Raw genomic sequence first — 12,801 nt, 5'->3', positions numbered from 1 at the left:
CATTTCTTCGTCAGTAGTTTGGGTAGCTTCGGTCGTGTCACACCCGGATTTTAGGGATAAAGTCGGGTGTGTCTCATATGTGCACCAAGTAAGAACAACACATATAATAATAGAGTGCATAGAGATAAATGTCATAAATATCATAAATGTACTTATTACATAGCGGAAGTCTTACAAAATAAATGATAAATATAAAATAAACTAAATATTATTTCCCTGGCGCCACAAAGCTGACTGGGAGACGCCACCTAGATCAAGTCGAACTCCTCGTTGTGCGGCTCCTCTTCGACCACCTGCTCTTCACCTGTGGGGGTGTTTATATATCGCAAGAGTGAGCTCACAAAAGATCATAGCTCAACAAGTTGTGGAGAATGATGTGCATGAACTCAATAAAGGTGGGAGTTCATATGAAGTGTAAGGCTGATCAACAAAATAATGGTTGAGGCTGAGCATTGCTTTTATAAGTTGGTCAAAATTTTATTAGCAGTTGCTAAGTGTAAGTAAATACCAAACCATAGTAATAATAAATCAAAGTAATAATAATAAATAAGTCCAATGCGATGCAAATGACAAATTGAATTTAATTCTATAAATTAATCATGTGAGGGTCCGAGCTGCTCATGACCGTGAGCACGGCTAATATACCAGTTTTACACTCTGCAGAGGTTGCGCATCTTTACCCACAAGTCATGTTACCCATCTGTGAAGGGGTCATGAATCTCATACACCTCTACCAAGGAGGCGAGGCAGGGTAACAATACGAGGCCATTACAAAGTTCCACTAGCTTCAAAAACCCCGCTACAGTTTCTAGGAAGCTCCAATGCAGGGATCCCTCGCCTGACCGCCATCGCAGCAAAGTCAACGAGCTCTTGCTCAGCAGTCTCCACCTACTGAACCCCTAGATCCTCAGTGGCTGGCTCGTCTACTCGCATCAATACAAACAAACATGGTATAACAGAAATTAACATCACACCAAACAATAGATAAAAATGCATGATAATATTCTACGCTGCGTAACGAGATCGTAGGAACAAGAATTACTAAATTCAGAGTTACGATTACCAAGTTATGAATTTCTGAAGTTTTTAAGCACCTAGAATAGATTAATTCACATGAACATTTTATTTCAAGTTTCATGACTAAACAGAGATACTAGGTGATAGATAATATTAAAACAAAATTAATGTCACTGGAATGTATCAATTTGGAGTTAAAATGAATTTAATATGAATTATACAAGTTTCTGGAATTATTTTTGTATTAAAAATCAATTTCTGTAATTAATTATCTACTAGGTCAGTGCCCGTGCGTTGCAACGGGGACATATAATATCTTGATACCTTATATATGCATATATGTGTTATATAATTATGAGATAGAGGATGACATATGTGAGATGTCCGGGATGACACCGAAGAGAAACTCGGACCTGTGACGCACGGCCATTCACCTAGTAAAATATGAAGCCAGAACAGAAACCAGTTCCGGGAAGCCCTGACAAAGGGACCCTAAGGAATCACACGAAGATTTTGCACAGAATCAGATAGTTTAAAACAAGTATTAAAGCAATCTGCAATGTGATAAACAGTCCAAGGAACTTCTATTGGTAAGAGGGGTTTGGACGTTTGGTACAATGGAAATTACACAACAATCTCTCCGCTTGCCACAAAATATAAATGTACATGATTTCAAAAGACCTATACAAAGAGATTGAGGGAAAAATGATGCTTTCATGCCCACCTCAACTCTCATGGAAGGAAAAGAAAAAAGTGGAACACTTGGGACATATATATTTACACGATAGAGAGATGGGGATGATGCCTGGACAATGGTACATCTTAAAAAGAATAAACTACCTAAATTCTTTCATTCCTTTTAAGAAAAATAATAACAATGCACTATCTACCAGCCTGGTGAGCAAGCTTCAATAAATGAACAGAATGGTACACTTCCCTACACAACTCTTCTAACAGTGCGTGTGACTCAGCCCATCATCATATTCGTATACCGCAAAGAGAATGCTGAATTGTTGATGGTTGACAAACAATCTCATGCACATTGATGGTCCCTCCTTGCAATGGTCTTTAAGAGTTAATATGCTTTGAAATGAGGTCTGGACTGCCATCATGTAGACTCCTCCCTTATTTTCCCCCCTTTTGCAAGTGCAACCATCATGTGCCTTGAATTTACATGGTACACCCATCTTGGAATATCAGTACCAAAATGCCTCTCCTTGATTAACCCACTGCACAAAATCCTTAGATAATCCTTGAGCCTGGATCTCAGCAACTTGATCATCCTGAAAGATCCAAATGAAATGATTTTGCTTATTCGTTGGGTGAAACTCTACTACAAATGGTCACCACAGCGATAATCATACAATCCAAAGTTCCAAACATCACAAAAAAATTTGGGGGGAGGGAGGGGGTCTATTTGAAGAAAAAAAAAGTAGATGCTTTTCGATTACATGCTAGCAGGACCAAGAATGAAGACAAACATGCTGATTTTAGCAACCTGTTAGTGTTATACTTGCATTTAGCCAACATAACATATAAAAAAATGGTATGCCATAACCAAGTAGTTGATACTTCAGGTTTATTCAGGAAATTAGGCCCAAGAGGCTTGTAAGCTAGTAGCTAAGCTTAGAGCGAATTGGAGATGGGTGCAGATGTCTTATGAGTGCATAGACTTGTATTATAATTTAGAAGGGATGCATATATGGTGAATTTTTAGTGCTAATCACTGTTTTTCACTATTTGAGGGGGTGCAGCACCCCCTGGCCCCTAATCACTAAGGAGCTTCGCCCTCTTGTAAACCACCACACCAAGTTCTTTCAGACAACATCACCAGACAACTCTGTCAATGTCAGTTTAACATCTAAAAAACAGACTGTCCATGGGTGCAAAAGCAAAAAGAACCTAGCAGTGCCATGGAATAACTTCAAAGAAATTGACTAAATATAGGACACCCCATAACAATGTAAACAAAAAGTAAAGCTGTAAGAGGACCAACCTGGCTGATTCGTAAGCGAATACTCTCAGGATAATGATAGAAGTTATGCACAGCTGCAAAACCTAGCAGTTCAAATTTTGAACCAGACTCTTGTGTTGCCTTCTTTACTACCAGAAGCATTTCACATCCATGTTCTCCAATATCTATAGGCGTGGAACCTAGAGTACAATGATATAAGCAAATAGAAGTCCTGAGTAAAACAGACTATCATATTTCAAAACCTTCAGTTACCTTCAACCAGAAGAAGTACAAGAGGTACCAGACGAGAATAAAAGAAATGCAGCACCACCTTGGAGTTCAACTCGAACAATCTGGGAATTATATACAAATCAATCTCAAAATTGATGGGAACTGAATGGGAAAACATTTAGAACAGAGAACAGGATGAATGTAATTTTTCATGGATCTAACGTATTCATACTACATACCAGATTAAACATTCTGAACATGGAAAATACATGTGTTTTAACAGAGTAAGTGATTAGGCTTTATATTGATTGAGAAAATATAGTCATAAATTTATAGGGTACATATGAACAGATTTAATTGTATGAGTTAAAATCATAGAACAAAGTTAAATAAGTGTTACAAATCCAAATCACAAATGCATAGGATTACAGGAAAAAAATATTACCTCAACTGCAGGATCTGATTCATATGAGCCATCATGCTTAATAGGTGAATGCCCGTGCGTTGCTACGGAGCGAACATGTTATGATAAGATACATTAAAATTCAAAATAATAATTACTATTTTATGTTCTTGTTAACATCTTTTAAAAGTTAAGATATTTTACATACCTTAAAATCCCTACACATCGAACAAATCCATCATGTGCAGCAAAATGCAATGCTCATGAATAGAGAATCATGCATATACTTTCAGTTTTCAAGCAACTAATGCAAAACCAAAGAAACAATACCAACTCTAGGCAATAAAAACCATGGATTTAGATGATCATTGTAACTAAAGTGGAAATGATTAGTACTACAAGCAAATGTGCACATGAGCACTTGTTGATATCCTGATGTACCAAACTGGAAAGCAAAAAAACCAGAGCAATGTGACAGTACGACGACAAGAAGTATGATGCTTCTGCCTGGCTGCACGACATGCGTGAGCACCCAGACGATGGTCTCCTTGTGGCTGCACACTTAAATTGAAGAACACTGAGATCCAGAATTCTAGCTTAATTCACTATGATCAATAAACTATCAGAGCAACTGACCGGTCTGATGAAGTGTTTGAATAATACCATCCAACTCCAGCCAGTGATTCCACAAACAGAAGACTGGACACTTCAAAATTGAAGGTAAAACAACATAGAAACAAACTAAACGTTAAGATCCACCTTTCCCATTCTGCAAAAGTGGATTATGTATTAATAGTTTCTTTTTTTTGTTTGCCAAAATTGGATAGTGGTACTGATGCATGATCAATATTAGTTTTGAGATTTATGTATAACAGTTTCCTATTTTTGTTTGCCACTGTCATATAGCAGAGGGAGAGAAGAACTCAAGAGCAGGACGAATCATACCAGTTTATTGTCTGAGAGGACGGCGTCGATGGGGCAGGCTTGCTCGCTCCGCTCCAAAGGAAGTTATAAGGGATATTTCTGCTCTTCAACCTATGAGGCCACCTGAATCTTGTTAACTTGTTCATCATTGACATGCTGGTTTTCCTGCTAGATGCATTTCTTCTAATATGTAGGGGTGTTAATGAATTGTGATCTAAATGTTTCTTCACAATTTGTTAGGATCCTAAATTATTTTTAGTTGAAAAAAGAATAGAAATAGAGCCCGATCCTAACCTGAACCAATCCTTAAATTTTATAGTGTAAAATTTAGAGCCTATTGTCACCCCTAGTAATAGGAGAACAAAAGTTGTCTTGTATGAGTTCAGCTTTGGTGCCCAATGATTCCCTTCCCATTCTCTGCATCTTTCAATGCCAAATTGTTTATATTTAGCTTATAGCATTCCATTTATCCTTCTGATTGTACACAGGTAATGCGTGAAGCAAGTGAAGGACCAAGTGCCCCATGGATATCATTCAAAGTCCTATTCAAATTAATTAATTCAAGGTAAAATATTAGTCATATCAAGAGAACTGTTCTTCCATCATGACAAAGAACTAAAACTGTGTGAAGGACCAAGTGCCCCATGGATATCATTCATTTCATTTTTTTTCAATAACAGATAAAAAGTTTACACTACAATGCAAGCAATATTTGCTAGGTAATTAATTAGGTGCCCGCCATGAAACTGCTAATATCAGGCAAGAACTGTGTATGCTAGTTGTGGTTGTTCACAAAAGGATGCTAGCAAACTATTTGATGAATATAGTCATGAATAAATGTCTCCTCTATAGGTACATAAATTTCTGTTATGCAAATAAAATGTAGCACATGTATATGTAAATAATCAACATTATTTTTTTGTTACAAGTATGCAGTTGATTACTTATATGTCACACGCAGTCATGAAAGATTATTGAATGAAGTTGCTTGTTGATTACTTATATGTCACACGCAGTCATGAAAGATTATTGAATGAAGTTGCTTGTTGATTACTTATATGTCACACAGTCATGAAAGGTTACTGAATGTCATGGCAAGCTAGCAGAAACATAATGCATGCGAGTCATAAAAATGACTTAATCTGAGTGCGCAAGAGCATGTTAGAGTGACTTCTAGTTATCTTCAAACTTGCAGATACCAAAGTTAAGCATTGATTGAAGTATATTAACAAATATTTGGAAATATTCGTATGAAAACATAATGTGCATGCTTAATCAGGTAATTTTTGAAAAGCAAAAGATCCTTGCATCCGTCCACTTTCAATCTGTACTACTTATTAAGTAAGCAATAGTAGTCTGCCTCCCTCGTTCTGCCGTTCTGCCGTTAATCGATCTCGACCGTCCGTGTTATCGTTAATCGATCTCGACCGTCCGTGTCACGGTAGTCGCCCGCGCTAGCCGCTCACAATCCATCCGCCCGCGTGTGTCCTCCCTCTCTGGAACCGACGCCATGAGCAACCTCTCCCTCTCTGGAACCGACGCCGCCGCCCTCTCCCCCTCCCTCTCTCTCCGTCCCTCTCGTCTCGCTTCTTCCCCAACCTGCTCGGCTTCACCAGATCGCGCCGGACACGGTCGTTGGGCCGCCACCATGATCTCGACGCGGCTCGCTCTCGGCCACTCGGGTTGGTGGTGGTGAGAGGTCCACAGCCACGTCCTAACTCCACCACTTCTCTCCTCTACGACGCGAGCAAGGGCGGCGCCGACTGCGGCGTCGGTGGGAACTGGACCTCGGCCTCCCCATCTCTCTGGTACGCGTCTTCTTTTGTCTCGCTCTGCGCTCGCCTCTACCATGGAGATTAGGGTCTAGGGTTTGGTGGCGCAGCCGCCTACATCACCGGCATCCTCAACGTCGCTGTCCTTGCTCTCAGGTATCCTCATGCCCACCCACCTCCCCTCCGCCTCGATCCGCATTAACTACTCCGGCCTCACCACTTCCTCGCCGCTTCCAAATCCCAATAATACCATCACGCAAATCCAGATATCAGGGCAGATCAGAGCTGGAACTGAAGGTGGCGGGAGCCGAGTGATCCGGCGGTGAGCTGAGCGGGGTGGGATGGCGGCGGAGCAGGGGCGGTCGCTGGCGGAGACGCCACCTGGTCCGTGGCAACCGTCACCACGCTCATGGTCGCTGCCTGCTTCCTCGTCGAGCGCTCCCTCTCGCGCTTCGCCAAGGTGACAGAGTCCCGCCCGCACGGGGCATTCTTCTCGCCTCACTACTGCTTTGCTGCTGTTCGCTTAGCTGACCCCCGCCGGCTGTTGTTCGCTCCGCACCGCAGTGGCTGCGCAAGACCAAGCGGAAGGCCATGCTCGCCGCGCTCGAGAAGATCCGCGAAGGTACGTTCCCACTTCCCCTCCTTCCCTCGCCATCTCGTCCTTTCCTCTGTCCTCACCTGCTTTTTATCGCCCTAATCTGAATGAGCTCTTGTGCTGCCTGCTAAATTGCTGGACTAGGTAGTGGTGCACTACTGTACATGTGACTACCATACCATGTATCATTCCACAATTTGAGGAGCTCAGCACTCAGCAGCCTTTCTGACCGGCTGATGTTGATTTGTTTGTTTGCTTATTGCAACTGAATATTCATGGACGGGTTGGTAGTTTGGTAGTACTATTCATTGCCTTGCACCAGTGCCATGTTATCCTTTGTTTTGTTTTCGGCCTCTTCGAATGAACAATAGAAATTTTGCCCATTATGTCCCATCGGTAAAAGAATATAAAGCAACATGGATAAACAGTTTTAAATTAAACCCAACATTTCACTGGTGCAGTCATTCTAGATTGACACACCAACACCCTTAACCTTCTTTAAGCATATGCAAAAGTATAGGTATTGAAAACTGAGACTTGTGATATATTTGGCAACGAGTATAGTTTTTTTGCTGAACCTTCAGATCCTAATATAAGTGTGTGTAGTTACTGCTAGGTGATTAAAACATCACATTCTAGATGTTGATACAACCATTGGTTGGAATGCATTAATCAATAGTTTTTCCCACTAAGCTACTGGTATTTATAGGCTATACATCCATGTTTACTCATCATTTTCCCTCCCAATTAAGGATCATATGTTTACAGATTACACATCCATGTTTACTCATCATTCTCTAATGTTTTTTCTTATTGACTTTATTAATTTAATTTCCAAAGTTTTTTTCGTTTCAGATGTCTTTCACTGCCTAAACTAATGAATAAGCCCATCGGAAATTCTAAGCGCTGTCAGTACAAGAAACTACTCCTGAAGCATTGTTCTATCAATTCCATGGTACATATGAACATATTTAACAGTTTTCATTGTTTACAGCACCTGACACAGAAGTTTGTTGTTTCTCTGCCTTCATAATTTTTTCGTTGCAAACACTTACCATCCTAAAGTTTTTTGGCTTATCAAAAATCTGTTATACCTATATTGTAGGGGTTTTTTTATTTTTAAGTGTAGTGTGAGTGCATGATTCATTTCATTGAGTTTCATAAAATAGGAAACTTTCAAGTTTTTGTAAGTGGCTTTTGGCATTAAGGACATATACGTCATCATAAAATAGGTATGGAATGCAAAAAAATTAGAAATATACAAATATGCAGGCTGCACGTTGTGGCTATGAGGGTTCTGTGAACGAGGCCATCAAGATGTTTAATCCCATGGTTCACGCTGGGTTCATCCAGAACATGTGGCACGTGCCTGCAATATGCTTTGTTGCAGTTTACAATGAACTATGTTTCTTACAATGTTTATATCTTCCTGCGCAATTGCACCTAGCAGTTGAGGAGTGCCTCTTTGGCTCTTTTCGTGTAAGCATTAGATCTTTTACTACCTACATTCTTCTTGTGTTTTCTTGGCTTACTCGATCGCGAAGTATTAATCTCTATTTGTGACAGATGGCTTGGCAAGATTATACTAGAGACTTGTATTTCTCATATCCATATTTGGCTTAGGTATGATTCTTGTGTCACTGCTACATATATTTTTCCTAATTATTGGAGGTACTTCCATTTAGCCTTGCAGTAATATATTCCTATATAACTGTATAGCATGCTGGATATAAGGTCAACTCTGATATTTTTTTCTCATATATCAATAGTTAATTCAACTGAACTAAAAATGCTGCTCAAATACCTTTGCTTTTCTACAGTGTGACCAAGCTTTTTTAGGTCTAGCATGCCAAATGGACAGCCAAAATGGCTTTGTTTCATACCAGATTATCCTATGCTTATCTTCATGCTTACTATAGCGATCTATCTTCTTGTAAGTTGCCAACTTCAAACCCATCTCATTACTTATTGGGAAAGAAAATTGTTTCATTGAACAGTCATAAAAAGGATACTCATTTCATTATCTAAGGGGTGTTTGGTTTAAAGAATAAATCCATTCGAGAATGATGTGGTGCATCATCATGAGTCCATTCCACAAATTTGGTGGAATGAACTCATTCCCCCCATTTCAAAAACAGTAACAATTTCCTTATCGATTTTTTCTTAGCAGCTAACCACTAGGTCATGTGGGTTTCTTTTTAGGCACATGAGAGGCGCACAACCGAATCAACAGTGAGCTAGACCATTGGAAATATGGGGAAGATATTGTACTCTGGTTTCCATATTTTCACTCCAAATGTTTTGATTTAGCACATGACAATATATTTGAGCATCTAAATCTGATGGCAATTGATTCAAGCTAATGATGCATTTTGTTTTTATTTGGTTCATGGCCAAGAATTGGGACTGAATATCAAACATTCTACTAGGTAGCTTATGCTCAGTTCGTTTCCGCTGAAAAAGAAGCCTATTTAGTTTGCTTTGCCCTACTGTGAATGGTGCATGTCAGCGAGGGAAGCCGCTACGGTTCCTAGAGCAGGTTGTTGTGATGGTGGTTGCTGTTGATGTAGATGAAGGTATGCGAAATGATTACACCATATAGTTGTTCGTCTGAAATTGTTAGTTACTCTGTTGTGCATTTGTAGTCGAATGCACTGAACAACCTTGAAAAATTTCATTTGGCCATGGAAGTAACACCATTTTTATATTTGTTTTGGTTGACCTTTTCTCACTACCTTGTACTGTATATCTTGCTTGCAGTTCTTGGTAGCTTTCTTGCGGCTCTGAACAAAATTATTGTTGATCGTTGTTCTTGGAATCACTCAGTATCAAAATACCATGTATACGAGTTCTTTAAGGTGAACATGAAGTCCTAACTCCCTTAAAAAATTGACTCTTGTAATTTTTTATTTTTGATTGGTCACATCTTCGCTTGAGCTATTCAAGCTGAATGTTTCTTCACCAGGAACTTCATTTGTTATTCATCGGACAAGTGATCTTAGGATTCCTTGAACTTGTGTTTATGTGTTATTAATGGTAGGTTGCTCTAGAGAGTGCTAGGATCCAAACAGCCATCAATGACGTGATACTCAATCTTTTTGACAAGGTGAGTACTATCAGCTTGCTTTTCAAAATCAGAGAAAAGTCATTTGTCTTTATTTTCTTGAGGTAACTTACATATTTTGCACACTGCAGTTCTTTGAGATGCAGAGAAATGACATAATAAGGGCACTTAACATGTATAAAAGAGAAATTGAGCAGGTAAATCATGATTTGTTTTCTTCTGTTGGTTAATTCATGAACCTTTTTATTAGAACATCAGGAACGACACATTTTTGTACAAGCAGAACAACTTTCAGAATTTTACCTACCCGCCAGTTTGAACCAGTCAGGTAACAACATTTGAAATGATGTACTAAGAAATTTGGCTTTGGTTACAGGAACCGATGATGATCTTCCAGCATCATGTGAGAACAGAGAGGCATGAATGCAGCGGACGCTGGTAATGGAAGAGATACCATTGGTCTTGCTTCTAATGGATGAGGTGGATTAATCTATTATCTGATTATCGAGAACCACAGGATGGTGACCTGCGCCCCGACCAACACCACTGTGGCGGAGGTCGCGTCGCGGGTCCTTGGTGTTATCGAAGAGTCCGGCGGCGGCGGTGCTGCAACGAAGTGTTTCTCTGGCGATGTCGTGCTCTTCGGCAACGAGGACAGGATGGCCGTGGACCGGAAACTTTTGAGATGGACCTAGATTGATTTAACTAACAACTTGAATCACAGGGAGCTCACATTAGTGTTATTAATTTAGATGGTTTATATTTATATTTAACTGTATCATGTTTGTTGATTACTTTAGATGATAATAGCTCCTGAAAGCTTACCATGCCACATCGAAGTATCTGAAAAGTAAGTGCCTCCCTAACATGATGTTGATTGGTTAGATAATTCATTAGTGTGAAAATCATGGTTTTTCTTTCGTTTCATCTGCCAGCGGCCATAAGCATTGGAGGAGTCAGAAATTACCATAAAGATGAAGCTAAAAATTATGGTTTGTCTATTTTCTCTTGGGATGAATTCCTGATCATGGTAACCATTGGACAGCTTCCTTTATAAATTACAGGGTGTTCTAGACTTCCAGTAGAATATTATGGCGATAAATGGTATGCAGTTTTTCCATACTTGGATTTGCTTGTGCTTACCTGAAGGGCAGTACTGATGCTGGCTTACAGGAGAACTCAGCAGCCTTGAGCTGTTGGTTGGGTACCTTTAGAAGACGTTTTCAGTTAAGAAACGTATTAGGGGGTATATGCTTGTTTATTTTAGATTATAATCTGTTTAGATTATATAATATAACTTATTTTAAACTAAATAATCTGTATAAATTATAATCCTAAACAAACAGGCTCTTAGTGTAAATGGTGCACATATTAAATTGTAATCATCCATTCTAGATTCAATGTCCTTCCATAGCCTTCTTGTTGCCTATATATTTATCTTTGCAAAAAAGTCCTCTACCACTCCCACCCAGAACTGTGCGTGAAGAGGAAGATGTGGAATGAACTTGAATTTGAAATAGATAGTCGTGATTTAATATTTACATCGCCCTATGCACAAAGGTGCATGCTCCATCTGAAATGTTCCTAACAGAAGGGAACCTATCAGGTGCATATAGATCTTTGATACACATGGTGTTTATATTAAATCATGATCATCGATTCTAGATCCAAGGTCAGATAAGCCATTCGTGGGGGATTCCGTGGGAAATATTCGACGAATACATGAGATGTCATATATCTGTTTCTTTGTCTAATGTTTCAGTAAATACTAACCTAACAACCAGAGCGGTATCTAACGTTTGCTGGTTTTGTGATGCTATGGATGTCTTAAGAATCGAATTTCTCATTACTGTGCTGTGCGTTTATATGATGCAGCTCTTGAAGACATGCCCATTGCCATTGAAACAGACAAAGCTAAAGCCCAACATTATGAGCTGCCAACTACATTTTTCAAGTTAGTGCTTGGAAGGAATCTCAAATACAGGTTTGTGCGCACTCCTTAGTTTTAGCAAAAGACATATTTTCTTTGGCTGGTGTATACTAGGAACAGGTCTGTTTATATGAGTGGCTGATGGTGCAGTGTGTAGTCCCACTCCTTGGTTTTAACAAGATACATTCTCTTTTGTTAATCCACACAAATATATTGAATCTTCCAATTCCTGCTATTTCCCTGATGATTCAAGCACCCTAGAAGATGCTGAGGTTGCGATGATGGATCTGTATTGTGAGAGGTCGAAACTACAAGATGGCAAAAGCATCCTAGATGTTGGATGTGGATGGGGATCCCTTTCACTGTACATTGCAAAGAAATATAGGAACTGCAGTGTAACAGGGATATGCAACTCTACTACACAGAAGGCTTTTATAGAAGAGCAATGTAGGTAAGTGTAATGGTTTCAGTGCTTCAGTTGTATGTATGGGTGACAATGAGCTAAATTTTACACTATAAGATTTAAGGATTAGATCGGATTAGGATCAGACTTTATTTCTATTCATTTTTGAACTAAAATTTATTTAGGGTCTTACCATTTTGTGAAGAAGCATTTGGAGCCAACATATGTTCCATGTAACCCTTCTAATTGACCATTGCAGCCTATTCGTGTCACTGCAATCTGTTTCTTGTTCAGCATGTTGTTATATTGCTGTTCATTTTGCAGCTATTGTGAACTTGCAAATACTATTGACAGAAATACTTCAAATACTATTGCAAACTTGCAGCTGTTTAAGGATATAAGACCTATTTCTATTATTTCAACCATACTATTGACATAAATTATCTTGCACTTGCATGGACATTTGCTAGATATGCAGACAGATCTTCCACCGCCATTTGGTCTAACT

The 12,801-nt window shown here is 39.3% G+C and overlaps 1 protein-coding gene across 1 annotated transcript; it reads right to left on the bottom strand.

Annotated features, from left to right (window-relative positions):
- Positions 1-1,808: 1,808 nt before the first annotated feature.
- LOC109942327 (histone acetyltransferase type B catalytic subunit-like) lies at positions 1,809-4,311 on the bottom strand. Its single transcript, XM_020544236.2, has 4 exons — positions 3,648-4,311; positions 3,245-3,324; positions 3,014-3,171; positions 1,809-2,300 (listed from the first exon to the last, which is right to left on the bottom strand). Exons 1-4 carry the CDS (start codon positions 3,680-3,682, stop codon positions 2,214-2,216), a joined length of 360 nt encoding a protein of 119 aa, XP_020399825.1. The 5' UTR covers positions 3,683-4,311; the 3' UTR covers positions 1,809-2,213.
- Between the last annotated feature and the right edge of the window lie 8,490 nt (positions 4,312-12,801).

Source organism: Zea mays, chromosome 9, assembly GCF_902167145.1.
Source record: "Zea mays cultivar B73 chromosome 9, Zm-B73-REFERENCE-NAM-5.0, whole genome shotgun sequence".
Classification (NCBI taxonomy): Eukaryota; Viridiplantae; Streptophyta; class Magnoliopsida; order Poales; family Poaceae; genus Zea; species Zea mays.
This window is presented reverse-complemented; position numbering and strand designations above follow the sequence as displayed.

Coding starts and splice junctions, on each gene's coding strand:
- LOC109942327 (XM_020544236.2), bottom strand. CDS start 3,682: ATGATGGCTCATATGAATCAGATCCTGCAGTTGAG. Junction 3,325..3,647: donor AATCAGATCCTGCAGTTGAG/GTAATATTTTTT, acceptor TATAATTCCCAG/ATTGTTCGAGTTGAACTCCA. Junction 2,301..3,013: donor TTCGCTTACGAATCAGCCAG/GTTGGTCCTCTT, acceptor TGGATCTTTCAG/GATGATCAAGTTGCTGAGAT.